This window comes from Oryzias latipes, chromosome 15 (genome assembly GCF_053564925.1).
Source record: "Oryzias latipes strain Hd-rR chromosome 15, Olatipes_Hd-rR_3.1".
Classification (NCBI taxonomy): domain Eukaryota; kingdom Metazoa; phylum Chordata; class Actinopteri; order Beloniformes; family Adrianichthyidae; genus Oryzias; species Oryzias latipes.
In genome coordinates, this window is record NC_136251.1 from 18,495,946 (window position 1) to 18,521,559 (window position 25,614).

General features: G+C 38.7%; 3 protein-coding genes across 4 annotated transcripts in view; 2 read left to right on the top strand and 1 right to left on the bottom strand.

The window, feature by feature from the left end:
- Nucleotides 1-1,176: 1,176 nt before the first annotated feature.
- LOC144984140 (uncharacterized) lies at nucleotides 1,177-14,733 on the bottom strand. Its single transcript, XM_078931891.1, has 4 exons — nucleotides 14,468-14,733; nucleotides 11,504-11,665; nucleotides 4,954-5,018; nucleotides 1,177-1,491 (listed from the first exon to the last, which is right to left on the bottom strand). Exons 1-4 carry the CDS (start codon nucleotides 14,644-14,646, stop codon nucleotides 1,325-1,327), a joined length of 573 nt encoding a protein of 190 aa, XP_078788017.1. The 5' UTR covers nucleotides 14,647-14,733; the 3' UTR covers nucleotides 1,177-1,324.
- Nucleotides 13,914-18,574, top strand: znhit2 (zinc finger, HIT-type containing 2). 2 transcript variants are annotated; one of them, XM_011484309.4, is made up of 3 exons: nucleotides 13,914-14,026; nucleotides 16,401-16,520; nucleotides 16,745-18,574. In XM_011484309.4, the coding sequence occupies exon 3, from the start codon at nucleotides 16,803-16,805 to the stop codon at nucleotides 18,507-18,509; it is 1,707 nt and encodes a 568-aa protein (XP_011482611.1). In that variant the 5' UTR covers nucleotides 13,914-14,026; nucleotides 16,401-16,520; nucleotides 16,745-16,802; the 3' UTR covers nucleotides 18,510-18,574. The 2 variants fall into 2 exon arrangements, with proteins under 2 accessions (XP_011482611.1, XP_004077342.1); XM_004077294.4 differs by having other exon boundaries at nucleotides 16,401-16,516.
- Nucleotides 18,575-18,984: 410 nt separating this feature from the next.
- Nucleotides 18,985-25,614, top strand: part of lrpprc (leucine-rich pentatricopeptide repeat containing) — a 53,249-nt gene continuing 46,619 nt past the window's right edge. Inside the window, exons 1-11 of the mRNA XM_011484310.4 lie at nucleotides 18,985-19,211; nucleotides 19,879-20,081; nucleotides 20,161-20,283; nucleotides 20,542-20,663; nucleotides 20,783-20,841; nucleotides 21,025-21,111; nucleotides 21,185-21,311; nucleotides 21,410-21,554; nucleotides 22,407-22,558; nucleotides 22,759-22,864; nucleotides 22,978-23,085. Of these exons, the coding sequence (XP_011482612.1) occupies nucleotides 19,045-19,211; nucleotides 19,879-20,081; nucleotides 20,161-20,283; nucleotides 20,542-20,663; nucleotides 20,783-20,841; nucleotides 21,025-21,111; nucleotides 21,185-21,311; nucleotides 21,410-21,554; nucleotides 22,407-22,558; nucleotides 22,759-22,864; nucleotides 22,978-23,085 (1,399 nt within the window). The 5' untranslated portion in view covers nucleotides 18,985-19,044. The remainder of the gene's footprint in view (nucleotides 19,212-19,878; nucleotides 20,082-20,160; nucleotides 20,284-20,541; nucleotides 20,664-20,782; nucleotides 20,842-21,024; nucleotides 21,112-21,184; nucleotides 21,312-21,409; nucleotides 21,555-22,406; nucleotides 22,559-22,758; nucleotides 22,865-22,977; nucleotides 23,086-25,614) is intronic.

Sequence of the window (25,614 nt, forward strand, 5' to 3'; positions counted from 1 at the left end):
TGTGCACAGTACCTTGTGTGACGAGAATAACCTGAATGTTTATTGAAATGGCAATAAATCCATTGATTTACCGTGTGAGCCAAGGTGACCCAGGGAATTCTGGGTAAACATGAAATCTTTGTTTCCTCTCTGTGATCTAGCAATCTCTTTTGGACTGATATTGGGAGAAGAGTTCAACTGGAAGAAATCATTTAACAAAGCAAGGGCGATCTTCTCCCTGAACAGGCAGAGGAAAGGCCACCACTTCTGTTTTTGCATCATCTTTGTCAGTCTTCTATCAATGTTTGCATTTTTGCTGTGGGTCTTGTGGCCTTGTGACACTTGCAAAGTTTAGTGTTTTTATTTTTACATTTTTCCTGACTCAGTATCTTTAAATGAACAATTTCAGAGAGGCTAAATAGAGAGGTGTTTATGTTGCAGTGAAAATATAATGCAGGAATAAGGAAAAATACATGAGACTGAGGATTATTTGTTACTCATATTTGTAATGCATCATTTAACAATCAGTTTTTTTTTTTGGTTCCTTGTTCAAATTTTTTGAATCTTGGTCAATGATGCACACCAAATAATCAAACATCTGTTCTTTGCAGTAAAACACTGTAACTCATTGAATTTTTAAGAACTAAGAGTAGAATGAATACTTCAAAATGAGGCATAAACAACTAAACCTACATTTTAAAGTTTCAAATATTCATTTGTTTTTTGGAGTGGCAGAGAAGTATGTTGTAGGAACATATAGAGAGGTGGAGGTTTTCTCCATAAAGGAGAAGAATGAAGGTTAGCTGAAGCAAAACACAGTGCCTGCGTGTAAATCAAAGGAACTTAAGTGGAACAATGAGGTTACTAGCAGTTGAGGTGAAGAAGATGAAGGACTTTGAGAACTTAGTGTCAACAGTTCTGAGTAACCAAGAGTTTGGAAAAGAGGTGAGGAAGTGCATGTAAAGAGGTTGGAATGGGTGGAAGAAGGTTTCTAGTGTGATGTGTCACAAAAAAGTGTTCAATTCAATTTTATTCATGTAACCCAATATTACAACAGTAGTTGTCTAAATGGGCTTCATACCGATAATTGTATGATGAACATGAAATCATAAAGAACATGAAGTCATAGAATTCAATAGGTGATGGCTAAACTAAACTAAACACACTAGGCTAAACTGGGCATCCCTGCCCTTAGACACTCCTTCTCGGTAACGGAAAAAAAAAAAAAAGCATTCCAAGGAAAAAAGAAGAAACATCAGGGATGGACATGAGGGAAGGATTCTCTCCCAGGACGGACAGGCGATGTACCAAAACTCTTAGAGAAGAAGCGTATCAAACTCTACAATTATGTGTTTAAATAGTCCAGCAAATGGGCTTCATCCAGATGAGTGGGGGGACGGCTGGGGGCATGAGATGAGCCAGAGGCGAGATCCACTGCCAAGTACAGGAGCAGGAGCACAGATGAGCCAGAGGCGAGGTCTACGGCCAGGTACAGGAGCACGGACGAGCCAACTGGAATCAGAGGGACAATGCATGAATCGCACTGCACCAAACAGAGGCATGGAGAACTCAATGATAAATACTGTAAATGCTCAAGAATGGAGGAGAGGAGAAGTAAATGAGAATAGAGGAGAGAACCCCAGTGCACCATACTTTTCCCAGCTTCTAACTTTTAGCAGCCTACTAGTAACTAATTGTTACTTTTATTAAATTTAATTTAAACCTGTTAATAGTAAGTAAAATATTCTCTGATTACTAACTAGTCTGACAATAAGCCTGTCCAAAGAGGAATGTTTTAAGCCTGACTTTGAATGTAGAAACTGAGTCGGCCTCTCTTACATGAGCTGAAAGCTTATTCCATAAGACAGGGACTAGGTGGCTAAAGGCTCTACCTCCAACCGTACTTTTACAAATTTTAGGGAACCACAAGCAGCCCTACATTTTGTGAGCGAAGTGTTCTGTTTGGTTGGTAAGGCACTATGAGATCTTTAATATAGGATGGGGTCATACCATTTACCATTAGGTCATACCATTAGGTTAGCAGGATGTACTGCCTGCTGCCTACATTTGAACCTTAATGTAATGATAAACATCCAGTAAACTTGTTGCTTTATGCTGCTTCATGGTTTTATCCCCCCCCCCCTCGTATTATCACCCTCCTATCCCCCCCTCTCTCTAACATCCCTCTCTCTTCTTCCCTCCTTTCCTTTTCCGTCCGGTCCAACACCAAAGATTTTTTAAAAATTATTGAAATTAATAAAGTTTGGCCTCAATTACAAAAGGGGTTTATTCAGACATACCTCGGGTTTGTCTGAAGATTAATAACCCCTGTTGTTAAAGTAAAATATGTCCAACACAAGAGGCCTTCAGTTCTCATCTGTCTGCCCAGCAGTTGGACAGGACAAGTTAGAAAAAAAATAAAAAAGGATGTACTGCCTGCATTACCGAGTGTTATGACCACACCTGATCCTCTGATTTCCAGACCCTGTTTTGTCTCTGACTCCGTTTGCCTGCCAATTCCCCAAATCTCACCTGGATCCTGACTACTCTTGTTTCTTCCCTGATGCTCCCATGCTCATTATTGACTCCTGCCTGCCTGACCCTGATTTAGCTTTGTGGACTTTTTGCTGTGCTAATGAAACCTGCTGCAGTTGAAACCAGCTGTCTGCCCATTTTGTGACAATGCATGACCCTTACCATGTTTTTGAGCCATAAAGCACACTTCAAACCCTTGAATTTGTTGAAAGAAAAATAATTTGGTTTATGGCTTAATTCTGGTTGTGCTTAGTGATGTCCATTGGATTTTCTGTGGTACAAAGCGGAAAAAAATCTGTCAAATTACTTAAGTTTGACTTGTGATATGTACTTTCCTTCAACTGTTTGTAAACGAGTAGTTGAATACATTTAGAGTCAGTTTACTGTACTTTTTACTACTTACATTTTTTACTGTACAGTTACTGTTTAAAATCTTAATAATACATTTTTTAGTTTTCTTCAACCAAAGAGCCAGAATGAATGGATGTAGACAAGGAGGATATGAGGGTGGTTGTTTATAGTAATGAAGACTCTAAAGACAGGGTTAGATGGAGGCAGAAGTGTTTCATGTGTTTAAGTGATGTTCATCAGTCTCTAATACAGAAAGAACGTCTGCATCTTTGTGTGGATAGCATGGTAGCTCTCTTTTGCACCAGTTAGCTCCCCTGCTCCATGTCTATTATTTATGACATCATTAAAATATGCACAAGGACAAAATATTTAATGTGTGGAAGGGTTTAGGAGATAATGTTGAAGGTTTTACATGTTTTTGAACTATAGGTGAGAAAAACACATACAAAGTATAGCATATGTAATAATTCGCATCTTGGGTGAACTTCTCGTTTATAAGACGTAAAATTAAAATTTTTCTAAATCAAATCTGAGACAAAATGAGCTTTCAATGATTGATGACACTTATTGAATTTAAAACATAATTTAGTGTATTTTGTAATGAAAAAATATGCAACCAACATCAGTAATATGCATTTACTGCATCTAAGCAGCCATAAACTCACAACAGAATGAACAAAATTAAAAAGAAACATTCTTTGTTAGATTTTGATCTATCAGTGGTCTTTTAGTTATGATCATCCCATTTTATCCAAAATCAAAAAACATGTATGGTTTTCTAGGACAGTTTCTGCAGAGGCACAAGGGTTCATTAGAAATTCACATGTGAGCCAGATACCAGCTCAGACGAGGAAATCAAAGACACATCTTTTTGTCTACAAGTGGATGGATCAGAATGGAGCAGAGCAGGGAGTTTATGGCTCGCCCATCATATTTTTTACATCTCAAATAACCTGTTTTTCAAACAGCATTTTTTGTCTGCTCCTGATTACAATAATTTAAATAAAAAAATACTCTGAAATGCAATCTTGAGCTTAATTTGAGGACTAGTTACTGAAAAGGCACATTTAAATTGCAACTCAAGTTGAAGTCATTAATCCAAGTCCTAATCTTGGACATCACAAGCCACATGTCTCCACTGTAAGAAAACAAGGTAATGAATTCTGGAATCAAGCTTGCCAAGACTTTGCTTCAGCCACCACTGAGCCAATCCTTGTCTGTGTAGGAATTTTAAAGGTATTGCTTCTTTCAGAATTGTGACATAAAATATTTCTCTGAGCTGCACTCAAACCATACTTGACCTGCGTCATTTTGTAATAACTAAATTCTTTTATTTTTACTGCTGCATTTCACAAAGTACAATGACAATTTTCAAAGACGACTAAAGTTTTGGTGTTTTAGAAAATTAGATAAAATAATTCACTTTCAGACAGCTATGCAAATAAAAATATTAAATGTTTTATTTCACAAATGCATTTACCCCTTTTCTACAATTAATTGTAAAAGACCGTCTACTAAAAATTCGTGTTTTTGCACACTAATACAGTACATACATGTTTACAGAACACATTCGGAGATTAAATTGGACTGTAGAATAAACGTTAAAATATAAAAGCACACATACTAAGTTTAGGTTGGGTTGCTACATTTAATTTTACCCAAAAAGAGATATTTGAATACAAAATTGATTTATGAATTCAAATTACATAAAACTTTGCATTCAGGAGTGTCTGACTGTGTGTTTTGTGGTGTCAACCTAGTGCAGTGTGATCTAACAGCAGCTGACAGGCAGCTTTAAGGCTTCTCTGGGGTCCTGTGGGTGTGTGCTTGTGGTGTGTGTGTGTGTGCTGCTCAAGTGGTGTGTAGTAATTGGGAGCTCAGCGGGATGGGCAGCAGGTTCTCTGTGGTGCACATGTGCACATGTAGAACCATGGTCAGTCTATCTCTGTCACTCAGACAGACACACACACAGCTCAACAGCAGTCTGGTCTGTTAGTCGTTCTACATTTAACATGAGTCCGGTCTGCACCCTCTTCACTTATTTATCCCTCTCCTCTTCCTCCTTAGCCACTTGTAGGCTGCACTAACGTGAAATGACAGCTGCCCGCCTCCCCGTCTCACTGGACCCACCACCAAGAGCTGTGTGGGCATTTCTAGATGCAAAAAGTAGAGGAGAAAACAGTGTGGAGGATTAACGGTGTACAAGAAAAGGATGGTGTGCAAAGGGGAGGTCAATGCCCTTTGCACACCTTCTTCTCTTTGATAAAATAAGACGTTCACATTCATGAAGACATTGCTTTTGTGCAAAGACAAGAACACACATATACTGCTGTCACGTGATGAAGAACTGATCACATGATTGCATGTAAGCAATTATAGCTTAAAACAAACAAAAAGGACATTTCTCCAGTGATGGCTGACTGTCAAATATACAGATTAGACGTCAGTGTCTTTCAAGCATGTCCAAAAGCCAGCATCGGATCCTGCAGTGTAACAGCTGGTTTCGCTCACCAAACAGACACATACTCACACAAATGTGAAACCGATGTGACATGAAATGACAGCTTGCCAGCTCTAGACCGACATGCTTCCTTCACCTGCAACCTACAAAACCAAGAAGAACTAGGGTTTCTTATAGTATGCCAGGAGAAAGATGCAGGAAAAAATGGGACAACAGAGGGATGGAGAATGGAAATAAGGAGGAGATGGAAGGATGGAAAGTTTTGAATACCATCCCTTCATCCATGATCATCTGCTGCTGGAGCAGCAGTCTCAGTTTGGATGCTCACTCCTCCATCTCCCATCTCTCCTAATTCATACAAATAATACGAATAAGAAGTGTTCCTCAGTTGCTAATAGTTGAGCACAAAGTATTTTCATTTCAAATCTTCATAATACTTTCCTTCTTGTCCAACTAAAGTTTCACCCCCCCCCCAACAACAAAAACAAAAAGCAGATTGGTCTGCTATTATAAAGGCAGTCCTGTTCCTAACTTTCACCCCTAGGGCAAAGTCTCAAACTGATATGGGGAAAGACTGGGGATGTTGGGGTAATTGATGGGTCACAGCATAACAATGTTCAGCCAGCTTACAGTTGGCTTCTTTGGTGCTCAGAGCTCAGAGCTTTCTCCACTCTGCTCCCTAATGTGATGAGACATCTCGGACATTCCACACCATAGAAGAGAACGAAGCACTTCTTGAATTCATGCATATGTCTAGCAAACACATGAAGCGTACACAAGTGGATTACATAGACAGAAGTAGAGACGAAACCAAGACAGGGTTCAGGTTGGAGCTCATTACTTCTTTTAGTCCATTGTTTTCACTTTTTTTCTGTAGCTGTCTTTTTTTGCCCCTGTGTTGCAAATAACTTTCGTGGTTGGAAGAGCGTGTGTTTTGGCCGCTGATGACAGACATGCTTTTGACAGCAGCATTGCGTCATTCATCTGCATGCTTGTTAGTTTGCATGCTCTGCATGCCCGGCTGTCCCCTGCGTGTCACCCCTTCCCTCCAATTATACATGCAGGCTATCTGTGAGGTTGGGATTTTAAGTAAGTACATTTCAAAGGAAAGGGCAAACAACCGGCTCGCACAATGTGAGTTTACTGCATGCAATAAGAAAAAAGTATTACTATCCTTATTGAGTTTTATGGAGATATTTGCAAAAAAAGTTTCTACTTCTGTGATACATAATAGAACAAAGTTACACTTACATTTTTAGCCTGAGATCCACAGAAAAATGAACAATCATACCAATGGTATATTGTTGCTTATAATTTTTTGAGGAATCAAATACCTATTATTCTGACCAATTCCATTGGTCATATGAGTTGGAACTACATATTTGTACTTCTTTAAAGTTCCGTTTTCTTGCCTTTAGTCATACTTTGTGATTAGTTAAGTTCAGTTGTTTGTTTCCCCCCAATCACAGCAAACCAGGATGCTCCTCTTGTGTTTACATGTTTCTGAGAAGGTCTCTGCTATAGGTCTCATTTGTTTGGCAGCAATTACAGAGGCATTTGAGACACTCCTCTTTAGTTCATCTATCAAAAGGTCACTTAGATGCCCCTTATTGCTGCCCCTTTTCTGTTCCGGCCCCCTTCCCATCTGGTTTTGTTCTTGGTACAGGGCACCTGAGATCTGCCCTTTCGTGTGTATATGTGAGGAGGTATGTTGTGTTTTTTTTAAGCTAACTTTTTTTTATTTTTCTTATCATCTTTATTTTCTTATTATCTTTTGATGTCCTTTCAGTTATGTTATGTTTTCAGATTTTGTTTCCCCAGCACTCCAGGATAAAGTTTCTTGTATTTACCGGCTTTGTTCTGTTACATTCAGGTTTTTCTTTTTATTTATGCGGTTTACATCTTACTTTTTTTAAATTGTGTTTGAAATAGTTATTATAGCAAAGGAGAACCTTAGAGTCTAAGCTGTTTGGGCCAAAAGAATATTAAAACCCTGCGCTTTCAAACAGAAATGTACAGTTTTGGCTGAAAAGGGATTTGCTGTTGTTTTCCTATGGTATTTCAAGTAAAGCAAGCCTGAATAAAAACGTCATTGCGACCTATGTAAACAGTGTCACCTTAAAGAATAAAAAAAACATTTAAACAACCACACTTGTCTGCTTTAACAAAGAATGTCAAATGTGAGCAAAAGCTGCTCACAGAGAACCCCGTGCTGTGCTGGAGGGCAAGCTCACTGTGGGTCTTTTCCCAAAGCAGAGGTGATGTGTCCTGGTCCACTAGTGTCAACATCACAGCCAGGGTCGAAAAACTGTCAAACATGCTAACACACAACCTTTTCCAGTTTGTATTTGCACTGTGAGCGTGTAGGACTACGTGTCTCCCCAAAATGCCATATGCTCCCCTGTCCTTTCGTAGTTCTTCTTATATTGTGTTTCCTGAACTTGCCCGAGGTAAAGGTAATGGGAAAGTGTGGCACATTCTGGAAGTTTATGGGTTTGTTAACTCTGTTTTCATTCATGTTTCACTTGTAGATCATAGTTATTAGTTGTTTAGCACTGTTTTGTACGGTACTTTGAAATTATTCCATTTTTATATTGCAAGTGTCTTAAACTGGGTTTAACTGTTGACCAAAGTATATCACATTATTTTTAACAAGCAACAAAGTAATATATGCTATTACAAATACATTTTGACTAATATATTAGGATTACTTGTGTATTATAACAGAATTTCCCTGGTCAAAGAGGCAAGACCAATGACCCTTTAAAGGGCACTAAGATGGTCACAAACAATATTTTTTCTCTGCTCATATAAATCTAAATTACTGAGGCAAACTTCATGTCTGCCTTCAGAGAGCCAAACAATAGAATTTCCTTTTTCAATTCTTATAAATGTTTGGGCCTGTTTTCTTTTTGGAACTGCCATTGTTCTATTGTTGCTGTCAGTCATTTTAACCTACTGTCATTAAGAAGCACTTGTGTTTGGGTTTTTGAGACACACAAACCTTGGGCTCTCTGTTTAGTCTCTAATTTACTTTTTTTTTTAAATAGCCTGTAGATTTAATTTTATGGACTAAACTGACCAAAGTTGGTGATTGCTCCCACAGTACCAGAATGCCATCTTGGAACCTCCAATATAAATAAATAGGAGGGACAAACTGTTCTGACAGTTGTAGCATTTCCTATTCTTGAGTTAAACTGTGACCTGTCAATTAGAAGGCCATCTGTGTCATATTTTTGTCAAACGCATAAAAATTAAAATGTGAGTTAAAAAAAAAATATATTGGAAAACATTTGACTCGGATGTTATCAAACAACCAGGCCAAAAATCAAGCTAAGCATGTTCATCTTTGTTGGAGTGAATTGGGACTGACTTGTTAGTTTATGTAACAAGCCCTGCCCAGCGCTTAGCTGGTGATGGCACCTTGCACATTTTTGACACATCCAACAACCTAACTAATGCCAGCTCCAAAAAATACATGTAAAGATGTGCTACAATTTATTTTGCTAAGAAACACAACGAACCACCTATATTTGGTGCCACATTATCTAAAAAAATAAAATAAAATTTCTTATTTCTTTTTTGCTAGTTTATGTCTGGCAAAAAGAAAGTAAATATAAAACCGCACCAAACATTTAAAACCTTCTTTTAAGTTGGAAATAACCAACTTAAAAGAAGTCTCTGTACTTGGACAGGAAACACAGTCACATGATTTCTTTCATCGTCTCACAAACTCACAACATATTGTTTATAAGTCGCTACATTCTATTAAACTGTAAGACTGGAAAAAATATATTTGAGGAACCTTAGATTCCACAGATGCACTTTGACCATGATTTGTCTCGACAGCACAAAGCAGGGACACACATGAATTAGACCACATACAGGACACTGCAGATGGCAAGCAGTGAAAGCATGTAGGTGTTGGAGCATGAATGATTTCCCAGCTAATACGGATATAATGATGGGACCATTACTGTGCTCCTGCGTGCGTCTGCGTATGCCCGATCACAAAAATCTGTTGGTTTGTGTGGTGACTCACTTCAGAAAAAGAGGTAGAAATCGTGAAAGCCTCCTGGAAAATGAGTGACCAAAAAAGGAATTTAACTTCAGTGTTGAGAAAAAAGTAAAGTCGACATCTGGTTGACCTATATTCATGAGGCCTCGTAAGTGAAGGTACAGAGAAACAACCATGTGTCTATTAATTTAACCCTAAATTGTGTCACGATGTTTATCCTTTTCACTATTGTGGAGTTAAATGCATGGATACATGACCCTCGTCTAATCAGACATTACATCTAATTATCCCAATTTCTGAAATTTAAGACACTTCCACCTCTTTCATACTTGAGACCTCGTTTCTGTTGGTCAAAGAGAACTTTAAATTTTAAGTTCTGTCTGTCTTCTTAATTCTTATTCCATTCATCTATTGATCTAAAAGTGTTCCCAGTGGTCTTTTATTTATGATTATTTAAACCAAAATAAAAAAAACAGTAATTTTTTTAACATAAATTCTGCCAAGCAGCAGTAATTCATCAGAAATTCACCTCTGAGCTGTTTGCGGGCCTATTGCCACGGAGCAACCCCACCGCCGCATTTCAACACCCATAACTATCTGTTTACACTCTCTCCCATGTCTGTTGTTGCTGTTCCTAGCACTTCGCTTTTCTGGAGTGAGATTTCTGAAGTCTTTCCAGGGATATGTTGTAGCCACTACTCCAGCTTGGGGGTTACTGCCCCAACAACAGTTTTCCTCTGTTCTTTATCCACCACTACAATGTCTGGTTGGTTCTCCATTCTCCATCTCCTGTCATTCTGGATCTGAAAATCCCACAGGATCTTTGCTCTCTCATTCTCTACCATTTTCGGAGGTGTTTCCCATTTTGACCTTGGGGTTTCCAGTTCATATTCTGCACACGTTTCTCTATAGTATTCCAGCCACTTAGTTGTGGCGCTCCATGTATGCTTCCCCTGCCAGCTTTCCCCTCCTTCTTGATCCTGCCAGCATCTTACATCCTGCAGTTATGTGCTGGATTGTTTCAGGCGCCTCTTTGCACAACCTACACCTTGGGTCTTGTCTGGTGTGGTAGATCGGAGCCTCTATCGCTCTGGTGCTCGGGCTTGTTCCTGAGCTGCCAGGGTGAGCGCTTCAGTGCTGTCCTGTAGGCCAGCCCTTTCTAGCCATTGGCAGGACTTCTTGATATCAGCCACTTCAGTTATAGTCTGGTGGTACATCCCATGCAGGGGCTTATTTATATGTATAGATATATACACACACACGCAGGCACACACACACACACACACAAACTAACAATTCCGATGAGACAAAATTTGTTTCTTTCTCTTGCTCAGTTTTTAACTACCGGTAATTAAAAAAAATTGTCTTTGGAGTTTAAGGTTTTCTCTGGAATTGTGTTCAATTCAATTTCAATTCAATTTTATTTGTATAGCCCAAAATCACAACAACAGTCGTTTCGATGGGTTTCGAAGTAAAACATGAACCTCAAAAGGATCATGAATACAAAGAGTTCAATAGGAAAATACTAAAATGAACTAACAAACTGACTAAGCTATACTGACATCCCTGCCCTTAGACCCCCCTTCGCAGCAAGGAAAAATTCCTAAAAAACAAATTTCTGCTTTGACCCGTCCTGCAACTCCCTTGCTGGTTGGAGTGGATGACCATGACTTTTGAACTTACCCCAGGTGAAGGTTTCTTTCTTTTTCTTTCTTAATTGTCGCCTGCATGCATGATCAGAAAGGAGGACCAGATCAAAAGATCAGATTCCTGATGAGACCATGTCTCACTGTTTTTTTCTAACATGACATACTTGATAACATTTTCACTTTCGGACACTAAAAGTGGTATTCATCTCCATCAACCGTCCCAAAAGATGCTCACACAGAGGTGACATTACACAAATACACACACACACACTGACACACATTGCATATCACTGCACTGTTGTCTCTGGCATTTCAGTGATTTAGAGCAACATCCCTGGTTGCTACAAGCGTGAAGCTGTGATCTTCACATATATGACACCTCAGCTCAACAAGGTCTACACAAACACACACACACATGGAATGAAAGGCAGATTGTGTACTGTCTCCTCTGTCATCACATTCTCACTTCCTGATTTAAGCAGACAGAGACCAGTCCTTTGGGAGACCTACACACTTCTTTCCTCCGCTTCCTCCCTCATTCTGTTACTCTTTCCCCTTTCCTTGATCCTCTGCTGCCTCTCATGGGGATCCAGGGAGGGATTGGGGTTAGACAGATGGAGGCAGGTGAAAAATTGCTGTACAGTCAGTCTCAGGTTTGCTCTTCTGGGAACGCTGTGATGGAGAAAGAAAGGAAAAAAGGGGAAACATCAAAAAGTCTCTGAGGATGTTTCCCTGAAGTCATGAGAAGACACCAAGAAGTAGAGCTTTAACTGTTTCATGAAGATATAAAGTCTTGGCATCAACTTAGATTGTTTCCTCCTAAATATCCACATTTTGTTTTATAATTAAACTTTTTGGATAAAAATAAAATGTTAGAGATGCAAAACAATTTATTCAAGTTGCTGCAGATTTTTGAATCACTGTGTGTAACCCAAGGGGGCTAAATGAGGTTTAGGTCTTCATGATTGAAATATAACTTAAAAGTGTTTGAAAACAAAACCAATAAATTAATACATATGAAAGTAAAGTACAAACATAAAGAAAAACATATTACAAACAATCCAAGAGAAATTAAAATCTGTCACATGATTAGCCAATATTCCACCTATTATTCCACCTATTACTATACTACTTAGTAACTTTACCTGATTGTTGAAATTGTTAGTAAAACATAAAAGAAAATTGAGGTAAAGCAGTATCACAGTAATAAACTGACAGAAAAAAGAGAAAGATATGAAAGTATTATTTTCAAATGAATAAATTTGCTTTTTTATTGCTTATATATATATATATATATATACACATATATACAGGTAAATGCTCTAATGGTAAATCCCCAATGAATTGAAGTCATTTCTGATACATTGAAAACATTTCTGGTAAAATTTAACATCAAACCGTGAAAATATTTGACAGAGGGTGAAATATGTGATGTCATAATGAAATGTGGGATCATTAAGGTGAATAATTTAACACGTGATTGACACATGAAAAAATGGTGGCATGCTTTGATAAACTGGATTCTGTCTTTATAAAAGAATGCAGATTTCTTGAGTAGTTCTATTTCTTATTCTAGTGCTTCTTTTCCTTGTCACTGCTCTCAAGAGCCGTTTTAGGTCACTGAAAGGCTGCCTATCCATCTACCTTTGATTTAGCACATCACATGCCGCTCTGCACTGAGCATACATACACGTGCACCCTCATGCACACACTCAAGAACAGACTGAGGAATGGGTGGGGAGCGTCAGAATTGTGCAGGATTTGTTTATGTGGATTTAGTGACCTGGCAAATTTTGTCAATTAAAAGAAAAAAGACAGAGAGAAGGACAAGGAGAGGCAAAGGCAGATATGAAGTGCAATGAGGCCTCTAGGTATAGGACCAAAAATGCTAGATCAAGGATATAAATTATAGAAGAAGTACATTGATGCTTTTCTGCTCAGGAACCTGAGCTAAGACTCCGAGTTCCATTCAGGAAAAAAGGGGGAGGAAAAAAGATGATTGGCTGAGAAAGAAAAATATTTTTGTGTAACAAAGATCAATTCATTCATACTAGAAGAACCTTCTGTTATAGTATTGCTGCTATTGATTCTAAAGAGAATTAATTTTACCAATTTTTTTTTCATAGATTTGTTTTTAACTGATATTTATCCAGGTTGTTCAATTTATTTAGTTGCTGAAGTTAAAAAGTAGATGGTGCTAATCCTGAAATGTGTCATTTTGAAAATGTTTGAAATTTTTTTATATTGGGAGAACATACAATGTTTTTTGCTATTAATTTTTATTTTTAGATTTTATTAAGTTAACAACTTTTATTTGCAAATAAAAGTTGTAAATAATAATGCGAATATGCCCCAATATGTAATGACAAATCAATTTTTTACAACCAGGTGTAGAGAAAGAGTGTGAAAACACTTTGTTAATCCATGTTCTTCTTTTTGTACAGACAATCTTTTGGCTAAACAGCATGGATTTTATTTTCGACTAGACAAAATTCTTCAATTTTCTATATTTTAAAATATTATCTTTCCCCTTTCCAGGGCAGAAACTATAAATTACGTATTATTGATAATTGTGTTAGCCATGGGAGGGTTACAAACAAAGAAGGTTTTTGCATTATGTACCAATATTGACTTTATATTTAAAAAAAAAAAAAAAAGAAAATGGGAAAATTCAGAATCAAACATTATATTCTGGCATCAACTTAGGAATGAACATATTTTTTCTATTTATATGAACCTTATTAATATAAAGGAACCACGGTTAATAAATGACAAGCATTTAAAGAGGCTATATGCAAAGAAGATATGTTTATCTCTGACAGCAGCAGCTCAAATAATTTATACAATTTACTGGAAATTTTTTGGGCACATATCCAATAAGTCATTGCAAAAATGCAACAGTACGCTTCTTTAATGCAACCTGTTATGCATACACAGAGAGAAGGAAAAACCCTGCTGATGCACTGCAGACATCTCCAGACGTGCCCAAAGGCAGAGCCAGGCTCCTGTCACCTTTCAGCTGGTAGCAGGCAGGTGGGTGTGTGTTTCATCTTGTGAAAATGCACTGCCATGGACAATTTTTATAATTGAACTGAATTTAATTTCACTTAATACTTTTTTTTAATATAAACTTAACATCATTTTTCTATAGTACATGAGTTATTGTTATATTGTTCCTTTTTTGGCCATGTGTATTCTCTTTTATAGTTTATACCTGCAAACAAACCAAGGTGATTCCAAAATAATGTCAGGTAGATGCACTTGGGTCAAACAATATTTGTTTTAGAATATCTGGGGGGAAACAGCTAAAACAGAAGCAAGCTATGTTAGCAATAAATACTATTGAGAGTATTATGGACCAAAATGTTGTGCATCTTCACAACATTATGCCTTTTAGACCTTGTGTTGGAGTACTAATATGTCATAGAGCATGCCACAGAAGGAAAAGGGAGATAAGAGAAGGCAGCTGCCTACCCAGGACTGCTGCAACAGATGCCAGGGGCGGGGCACAGACAGCATGGCACAAGTCGTCCACAGACACCCCTACTTCCGCCTCTGCCCCCACAGGCTATGACAGGCGGCACGAGGGCCCCTTGGCCCAGTGGGTCGTGGATGGTTATCTGACAACTCCCCACCTGCATGACCTTTACCATGTTTGACTCCCTACAGGAGAAAATCACCTCATCACAAACAGCCCTACAGGAGACACAGCCACGCAGTGTACTCAGGAGGACACACAAACACACCAGCATATCTGATGCTCACAAACATTGACAGGAAGTTAGACGCAGAGGTTGTTGGTTTGAGAATGTTTTAATTTAACCAGTTTGCTTAGTTTGCTAAAACAAAGAATCTGCAACTTCAACAACACACTACAAACTTACTGTACAATAGAGTCGATAGGGAATCTAATGTTATTACTGGATGCCAATTAGTATGCAACATAAAAAATGTTTATTAATCAACAAACATAACAAGATGTATGCATAGACAATGAATGGAAAGGAGCAAATTTTCCATTCATTTAATCAAAACCGACACAGAAAATTGACATTGCAAACATTTTCATAGCATTGAAAATAAGAACAATGTGTAACTCTTCAGTATAAGATTTTTACAGTACCATTTTATTTTATTTTTTTAAGCACAATTACAACGCAACATCAAAAATGTAACTAATTCGCTAAAATGATTTTTTCTATAGTATATTCCAATTCAGGCCAAACTGTTGGACTGCTGTTTTACAGATAGCCTAGTTGAAGAACCAGCAGGAATCATTAAAATGTTTTTTCTTCATCGGGAATCGTACATCAAACAGTACTTGAAATTTATTTTATTACGTCTACTTAAGTATAAGTATAGCAATTGTACTGTAGACCATAAACTGTATGTGTAGTGTGGGAAGTATATTAACTGAATACTTTTTCAGACTGAATTGGAACATTTTAAGTTTACAATATATAGATATTACAGAAAAAGTAGATTTCAAGTATGCTGCCAAAAATTAAGAATAGGCTAAATATACTTGACGTTTACTTGAATAGACTTATTTTTGCAAAGCGATGGACTGATCAGCTTCACCATTCTATTCTGAAAATCTTAAATGCAGTTCAAGTGCATATTTATAGTTTTCATTCATTTTCTACCGTTTTATCCCTTTCGGGGTCACGGGGCTGCCAGAGCCTATCCTGACCACTTGTGGGCGAAGGCAGGGGACACCCTGGACAGTTTGCCAGTCTGTCACACACCCACTCACATTAACACCTAGGGACAAATTAGAGTGACCAATTGACCTATGAAGCATGTTTTTGACTGGGAGGAAGCTGGAGACCCCGGAGATAACCCACACATGCACGGGGAGAACATGCAAACTCCACACAGAAAGGTCCCCCATTGGTGTTCTGGTTCAGGCAATGGAGGAAGAGCGCTAACCACTGTGCCACAGTGCAGCCATAGACACTTTATTTATTTTGCATTGATCCTATAAATATTGCAAGATAAATAAAGTATCTATCTATCTATCTATCTATCTATCTATCTATCTATCTATCTATCTATCTATCTATCTATCTATCTATCTATCTATCTATCTATCTATCTATCTATCTATCTATCTATCTATCTATCTATCTATCTATCTATCTATCTATCTATCTATCTATCTATCTATCTATCTATCTATCTATCTATCTATCTATCTATCTATCTATCTTAGATTCAATAGCAACACAGAAAAGTTAATAGCAGTTTAATAAAAGTTAATACCAAATTAACTGTTTTTAACTGATATGAAGTTAATAGCAAATATATCTTAAATGGAAAAAAATAAAATTTTCTTACAGTTTTTGTTGAGATGAAAATAATTATGAAATAACTATTTGAATTTTTTTGTTTTTGTTTATAAAAGATTAGAAACGAATGTTGACGTCATCAACATTCGACGGCTTGATGATGATGAAAACAAAAGTGGACCGGGGCAGTGAGCTTACCGTGACAGTGCTAATGCTAATGCTGTTAGCTAAAGTAGGTAAAGCTTGTTTGGTTACTTTATTAATACAATATAACTCATTTTAAGGCTTTAAATTGTGTTTTTATGCCATTTAGTAACATTTAAAAATACAAAAATTGTTTTTTTTTTGCGTTTGTATCGTCCAGTAAATGTCAGTTTGTCTGGAGTTAGCGTGTTGCTGTCGTTAGTTTAAGCTTTTCAGTAAGAATCAAAGCCCTAATAAAACGTGTTTATGTTCCCAGGTGACTGCTTCAGAAAACTCTGCTCTTTCATGCCTTCCTTGGAACCAGTTTTCCATCTATGATGATGAATTCGCTAATTAGACGTAGACTACCCCCGTCGGTAGAGAGTCTTCTGACTAACATCGATCCAAAGGAGGAATGGACTGATACAGAATCCGAACCAACGACCAGAGATGGGATTCTCCTCCCGTCTAGAGGCTCTGCATCCAACACAGAGGGGTTTCTCTCTCCAGCCAAGATTTGCTACGGGGAGGCTCAAAATAACACAATAACAGCATGTACGTTTTGTAAATGTAAACCTTCTCGTTATACCTGTCCTCGTTGTAACCTCCAATACTGTGGGTTGGCATGCTATCAGAGCCGGGAGCACACCTCCTGTTCAGAGGAGTTTTACAAGGAGTCTGTTCTTCAGGAGCTGAAGAAAATGGGAAAGACAGAAAGTGAGGGAAGAAGGAGAATGCAAGAGATTTTGTTGGGAATTCAACAAAAGGGAGAAATGACTGAAGGAGGGATGGAACGTGTGCTAAAGGAAGAGGGTATTGTAAAAGACAACTCTGATGAGGAGGAAGAAAAAATTCAGGTTATGGAACTTTTGTCCAAGTTAGCACAGCTTCAGCAGTCGGAGGAAGAGAATTCAACCGAGATTGAAGCCATTCTGAGAAAACTTGAGGAGATTGGAGGAGCAGATCCAATGTCTGGAGACTCTGATGATGATGCAGAAGAGAAGTTGGACCTCACAGAACGACTGAAAGGGCTGGATATCGATAAACTATCGGAAGACGAGCTGTGGGACCTTCTCAACAGTAAAGAGAGAGAGTCATTTATGGGTCTGATGAAGAATGGAAGACTTTGGGGGCTGGTTCCTCTGTGGAAGCCTTGGTGGGAGGACCATGAGGAGGAACATAAAGAACTGGTGGAGATGATTCAAGGAGAAGAGGGCAAACTGGAGAGAGAAACTACTACAGTTACAAATCTGCAGGGGGACAATAACAAAGTCAAGACATCTCAAGAAGTCGAACCAGCGAGAGAATCAACTTCAAAGCTGAAAAATAAAAGGAGAAACAAAAAAGAGACACGTCAAAGCGAAGGAAGTTCAGCTAGAGTTCCTCCAGTTTCTGCAAAAATTCCAAAGTTAAGTTCCCTGTGTGCAAATCCATCTCCTCTGGTTTGCTACAGTCTAGTGAATACTCTTTATAGCTATGCCTTTACTCTCTGCCGATTTAATGGAGACACTGATTCTCTGATTTTAGAGTTCTGTGAGATGATCCTTGCTCTGTCTGAAGCCCTCCATTCAAGTAAAGTGTTTAGCTCTGTCCAAGAAGCTATAGACTGTGTACAGCCTCTCATCTTAGGAGGAGGGTATCTTGACAAAGAGGATCCTCTAGCTCCAGCTATGGCAGTGGAAGCGGTTGCCCATATCATGACTGGCAAAAACAAACGAGATCCAACAGGATACTGCCTGTCTGCATTAAACCAGCTTCGCATGATTCTTTCAAATACCAGAAAAACTCTGTCCAAAGAGGGAGACGATGCTGCAAAGAGACAGAAGTTCTTTCAAGCTATTAAAAAGTGTGAGTTCTATCAAGCCTGGGTGTTGGAGAATGAACATCAGATTCAAAGGCTGGCCATTGAGTTGTGGAGTGAGCACAGTAAAAGAGAGAGTTTAAGAAACTGCATGGACCAAGCCAAGGCTTTTGTTGAAGAAAATCGGAAAAAAGAAAAGGGAAAGAAAGACGACACAGAGCTCATCGAGGAACTAAACTGATGTATATTTTGTTTAATGTGTTGATTTTAAGATCTGTTTTGTAATAAAGTTTACAGAAAATTGAATATTGGTGTTTGTGTAAAAAATTAAAACTCAAAACAGCAATTTTGGATGTCCAATTACTAAATTAAAAAAGCCTCTTTCCATTTAGAAATGTAAACGTTTTAAATGCATAGAGTTAAAGTAATAAAAAGTTGAAATCATTGGAAAATTAGGAATATAACTATACAAAGCTTTTAAAACAATATTACGTGAATAAACATCTGATTTTTGAGGCCACAGTTGTAGGCATCACCCTATCACAAAGAAAATGTAAAGCAACATTTTATTAAAACAGATTATAAATAAAAGCGTTTAAGAAAATTTGATTCAAATGATAGTATTTGAATTTGAAAAAAAAAAAGACTTAGTGGAAGTATTAGTCGTTTCTGTTAACATTTTTCAGAGCAATGATCAGGAACTTGGTCATAACAGACACTCTCGCGATATTTCCGCTCACGTGTTGCGGATCTTCCTCTACGCAGCTACAGAAAACATGGCAGCGCTCTTGAGATCAGCCCGGTTACTTAAGATTTCGCCTTCAGGTTTCCTCCAGATCACAGGGACCAAAAGAAATGGAGCACTTACCCGCCTCTGCAGTGGAGCGATTGTTAGCAGGAGGACTGGAGTTTGTTCTCGCCAGATTAAGCCTGTTTTGGACAGGTACGGAGCATCACGTTAGCGGTTTAGCTTTATCCACGCGAGAAGAAGCAGTAATGTCATTGAGCCTCAATGACAGCCAAAGACAAAACTGCAGCTTTCGTTATGCGGAGTTTGATCGAGTGGGATAGTACAGTGAAATAAATACACTTTAGCTACCCAGTTAGCATTAAATAAGCATCATGGCTTCCACTTTAGGCAGGGTGAGACGTTGTGTAACTGACCATCATGTGTAGTGAACTCTTATAACTGTTTTAATCCTACTTTAGTGTTTATACATTCTGTTAGAATAGCTAAAATGGGGTTTACTGTGATTTTAATTGGGTCCATTTTAATTATCATCATAGCATGCTAGTTTTCTCCATCAATTTAAAGTAATAATGAAGGTAACTACTACTTAATATAGGATAAAAAGCTTAAAAAGGAAACTTGACCAAGTTAATGCCAATATACGGTATATTAGGCTTTGTTTGATAGGGCTTGCTGCCTTCAAGGTCACAGCCTATGTGCAAAAGGACACCTCTTGCTAAACAACAACAGTAGGATGTTGCACGTGCAGCTCTCAGACAGTTAGGATGTTTGCTAGTATCCTGAAACAGGAGGCTTGTATTCAGTTATTTTTACTTTTTTTGTCATCCTCACCTCTGCTTTAATGCCTGTGCATCATCAGTTTTACATGGCCGTATGCAGCAGTCTGCGTTCGGAACTACGCTGTGGCCACAGAGCAGAAGAACGAAGCCAGCATTGCAGTTAAGTCCAAGCAAGCCCAGCAGTTCGACTGGGCCCTGACCAAACTGGAAAGCTCTGTGAGGAGGACCGGACGCATTACCAAGACTCTGCTGCTTCGCATCTTCCATGACATCTGCAGGACAGGTTGGCAGGCCAGTCATCAAACATGGAGACAAACAGATTGATCCCATCTTTTGGTTTGTTTCATTCCTGTTACATACAGGTTATCCCAGTGGTAACCAGGCTCTGCTGCTGCTGCGCAGCTGTGGGTCCTTGCTGCCTGAGATGCCTCTGGAGGAGCGCTCTGAGCTGGCACACCGTGTGTGGGAGAAGCTGCAGGAGCTGGGTATGAAAGGGAGTCCTAGAAGTCTTTATTGCTGTCTAGTTTATCCTATTAGTTCAGTTTATGTCCATTTCTCTATGACAAAACGTCTAAGAGAGTTTGACCAATGCTCTTTTTTCACAAAGTTTAGATTTTTGTGTCATAAAGGTGGAATTGTTGGTGTATTTTAGTCAACTGGATGAAGTGGTGGATGTTTTTATCTTAAGTCCCTCTTAAATCAACTTTTGTTTAACTATACTCTTTGAATGCCGTCCTCCTCAGGTGCACCGTATGATGTTAGTCATTACAACGCCTTGCTAAAGGTTTACCTGCAGAATGATTTCAGATTCTCTCCCACTGACTTCCTGGCTAAGATGGAAGCAGCGAATGTGCAGCCTAACAGAGTAAGTACAAATTTGGGTTTAGACAATTGCCAGCTTTCTCAGATTCAAATCGCTTAATTAAGCCTCCTTTTTAAAAATGTTCTTAAATGTTTCTCATTTTGTGTTGTTGGTGTTCACAGGTTACCTACCAGAGACTGATTGCAGCCTACTGCCAAAAGGGAGATATTGAGGGAGCCAGGTAAGTTAACTTCCTGTTCAGTTTGTCAAAATATGTGTGTGTCCTCCCAAAACATTATTGATATGTAAATCATATGCAAGCTGCTTTTTAGGCTATACTTGTTATGACATATTTTTCATGATTTAGTTGCAAAGTTTTTATTTTAAAATGCTATTTTTTTTTTTCATTTTAATGTTTTCACAGCACCATACTGGGTTTCATGAAAAGTAAAGATCTACCCATCACAGAAGCTGTGTTCAGTTCTCTGGTGACAGGGCATGCTCGCGCTGGGTGAGTGGCTTCTCAACAAAAGCACTGGAAGTGAAGTCAGATATTAAACATGTGACTGTTTTCACCTCTGAAGTGACATGGAAAGTGCAAAGAACATCCTACCTGTGATGCGGGGAGCAGGGATAGAGCCGACCCCTGACACTTATGTGTCACTGCTCACTGCGTATGCTGAGAAGGGAGACCTGGACGGTTTGAAAATGGTGGGTGTTGGAAAATGCATCGGGGTTTTTAGTGTTGGTGTAAAACCTCCAAACGCTTCATTTTGTTGTTTGTTTTCTTCTTTCTCAACAATAATCAGACTCTGGAGGCGGCAGAAAGCGCAGACTGCAGTCTAATGGACAGAGACATCATGCAGGTCATCTTCACTCTGGCCAAAGCTGGACATCAGGAGCTCATTCCAGAGATGGTGGAACGTCTAAGACATGAGAGGGGTTATGTGCCAGGTAGGGGAGCCCAGTTGCACTGTTTCAGCATTTACTGCTACCAGAGTTTCACAAAATATTTGGTGACACGAAAGAAAAGCATTGAAACAAATGTTATTTTATAATAGACTTGGTAAAAGTTCTACCTCTTTTTATTTATTTATTTATTTTTAGCAGGCAAAAATAAAATAAATTTACTGTATTAAATCATGGTATAGGATAATATTAAGTTCAATTAAACAGTTGTATTTTTGTTTAAAGAAATTGAACCAATAAAGCATTATTTGGGCAAAGTTCATTATTTCCATAACTGGATCAATATCCACATTTGCTGATGCACAGCTCACTTTAAAGGCTTCACCAACACATTTTAAGTTCCAGACTTTAGGAAACTCATTTCAGAACAAACGGGATGAAGTTTTAGCTGTAAAGCAAGGTGGTTTTCCTGTTAGTTTCTGAAATTCTCTTATTAAATGATAAATGTGTGAGAGATTCAATGACTGCAGGCTGTCAAGATCCTAAAGCTGCTAAACAAGCCCAAATCATCACACTTCTTTCCCTGTGCTTAATGAAACAATATAAAGAAAAACAATGACAAAGCAAAAACAAACATTCACTCGTGCTGACTGTGCATATACAACTTTCTGCTGATTAACATTCCATGTTGTAGGTAAATAAGATGCCAAGTAGGAAATAGTCAATCATAGATTATTGCAGTTGACAACTTCAGGAAAGTCAACAACCCTTGCTGTTGCTAAAACTGGCAATAATTGTAGCTATTCAAAGGGGGAACAAAATGCCAAGAAAATGTGAGCAGTTGAGTTGTAAAAAATGTTTTTCCACCCCTCAAATCTGCACTTATTATCCCTGCAGATGCCATGAACTTGTGTCTAAGCCTCATCACTCAGGGCCAGGAGGACACAGCTTTCAGCATCCTAAAGACGTTCCCTTCATTACAGTCCGACAGCAACGAGACCTCCAACCTGGGCAACTTTTTCCTCAGACACTGCATCAATATGGACATTGTAGGTGACAAGGACGCCTGTCCTGTCTTCATTTTACTATAGAAACTTGCTAAGGTTCTCCAGAGCCTCTGTAGAGTACCTTAGAGATGGGGAAGGTGATGCATGTGTATGTTAGCTGACAGTCATTTCCACCTTCAGATTTAGGAAAGCACTGGTTTAGATGCTCATATTCAATCATTTCACTGTTGTTTGCCCGGCAGTCATTGGAGAAGATCTTCCACTACTGCAAAGAGCTCCAGGAATTGAATCTGCATTCTGCACCTCTCACATTTGCCCTGTCCTGTTCCCTGGAGGCCAAAAAGATTGGTAACTTCTGTTTCTTATGATAAACAAAATGAATGCAATTATTTAAATTAAGGCAGATGCTTAATTTAAGAGATGAATATTTAGGTGTTTTTTTTGTCTTTTCTGTTCTGCAGGTTCATCTTTAGAGCTGATGAGGCTACTTAAGGAGCAGAACTTACCCATAAGGCCTCACTACTTCTGGCCTCTTCTCACTCAGCCTCTGAAAGAGAAGAATATAGCAGGTATGAACAAAGACTTAAGGACAGTGGCAGAAACTATTCAATTTTTGTTGCTTATAGAGATAATAAAAACAGACTGCATTTGTTCTTCAAAGCTTACATTTAAAATGGGGACACACCAAATCCTTTACGTCTTTTTACCTGAGTTATAATCCTGGAGCACAAGAAAAATCATTTCATAATATTTCCTCCTTAACTGTTGGAAATGGACGTTTTTTTTCAGACTTGTGATGGACCACCAATCGGATGAAAATGATGCTGACAGTCAGCTTTTAAATCTCCAGCTCTCTCTTCACCAGCACCTTTGATTTTTGTTTCTAAACAGCAAAAGTATGGAGCGGGAAACCAAACGTTTGATAGATCTGAGTTCTACAGAGTTTCCTTTGAGGTTCCTGTCGATGTTTAGAGCTGTGTTGGTTCTTTGCGTACGATAATCAATTATACAAGCATTTACTTGGGAGTTTTTCATGCATCCTGTACATCCTGGAGAATCTGCTGGACAAAATATATACTTTTCTAGGTTGACTTGGGATTTCTAAAAAAAGAAAAAAAGAAAATTCCCATATTGGGAGTTGGACTGGTACTAGAAGCATTTTGTTTTCAGTACTAAGAACTTTGAAATGACAGATCTGTTTAGTTTAACTGGCAGTTTTAATATTCCCTCAACCAAGTTTGGGTTTCCAGCCTGCTCTCAAGATGGACTTGTAGGAACAAAATGGCGATCTGTGTCGTGATGAGACACAAGCACATGGTTTGGTTAGGTTTACCTCCCGCACTGCAGTACAACCGACCTTATGCTTCTGTGATGCAATTCCTGCTCTGCTGAGTATGTATGAGGAGAGTGTCTGTCATCTTGAATACTTTTGTATTTTTGCTTCTTATCTCCTTGATGGACATAGCTCGTATAAGTGGAATGCATCTCAAAACGGAGCTTTTAGCTGAATCCCTAATGACGACTACAGCTATGGAGACCCAACAGAGAATAAAACACACCTATTAGCTGTCTGTGCATCCAGACTAAAATGAAGCAGTTTCTACGGGTGAACATGATATTAGCAGGTTTTTTTTAGGCGTAGAGGGGATTATGACATCCCCTTTACCAGAAAGAGCTTTTAAAGGAGAGTTTCTCTCAAATATTAATAACCTATAGAGTGGTCCAACTGGGACAGATTTCATTTCGCCAGGGCAGGGGAGGCCAAAGGGCTCTGATCCCTGCAAGGGAGCGAGTCAGAGCGGGAGGAAGTGAAACAGACACACTCACACAAATGTGCACTCGGTGCATCTCTGGAGGGCTCTTGGAATAGATCTCAAAATTCAAAAGACAACTTTCCATTTTCTGCAACCCAAAGGGGGCATTGACCTTCAGAAAGTGCCCTCAGACCTAAAGTTCATACTCCTTCTCTACTTGATCTTTCAACACTTTGTACTTTTAGACTCCTGGTTAGTTGATCTCAGAGACCACTGGGAGCTTTAGAGGAAACCCTAAATGCTTTTTTTTTTTAATAGCTTTTGATTTGATTCTGTTTGTCTGCTGTTTTTTTAGGATAAATAATGTTTCAACCTGATGATGCAGCAGTCTTTGCAAAGTGACGGACACAAACTTTTGCCAGAGCTGCCTAAAGAAGTGAGGCGTTTTTATGAATGGATGACCGGGTGACCGCTGTCTCATGAACCCTTAAGCTGTATGGATGAACATGCAGGCCTGAGGCTCAGGGGTCAGGGGCCATTTTTGCTTCACTGGTTTACTTCCAACCTTTTGTCAAACCTAACTTGTGTCTGGGTTGAGATCTTTTTGGTCTTTCAGTGTTGAAGTTTGTCCATTTTTTTTAACTAAACAGCCCAGCTTAGTGGTTTAAATGTAAATGTTTCTACCACCAAGTTCTATTTCATGATTAGAAAGTGTGTTTTCTCTCATCAGTGATGAGTTTTTGCATGTTATCATCTCAGTCACAGAGAGCCAACACCTGGAGTGTTTGCACTCTCACAGTTGAGTTGTGAATGGTTACTGTCAAACGTCCCCACAGTTTGGTTTTTAAGAGCTTTATTTATGCTGAGCCTCTGCGTTTCTCATTGGGGTTTTTAGTGGAATTAATAAATCATGTTTATTTTTCTTCTGTCAGCTAATTGACAGAGCTAGAGCTGACACTGTGGTTGAAAATGGTCGGTGCGATGCACGCCGAGTCTGAGGTTGAGACAGTTGAGACAGATTCCAACGGTGAGATGTATCATCAGCACCTGTCTTGGCAGCTTGAAGGACAGAATTAAACAAACCTTAAAATATGCACAAGCACACTAACAGAAGCAGTTCCCGAACCGCACCGCCAGAAAGCAACATCATCAAGCCGCATCTATTTAGGTATCACAGGTTAGATAAAAGGGAAGATGCGGTGGGGGGGGGCTTCTCCTCTTCTCACACTTGCTTGTTTTCACCGGTGTTTGCCTCAGCCTCCATAAATGATGCAGCTCCTCCTTTTCTCCCTATCTCTTCCTGATCTCTCTCCCTTTCATTGGCGGCAGGAGGTATCCACATGT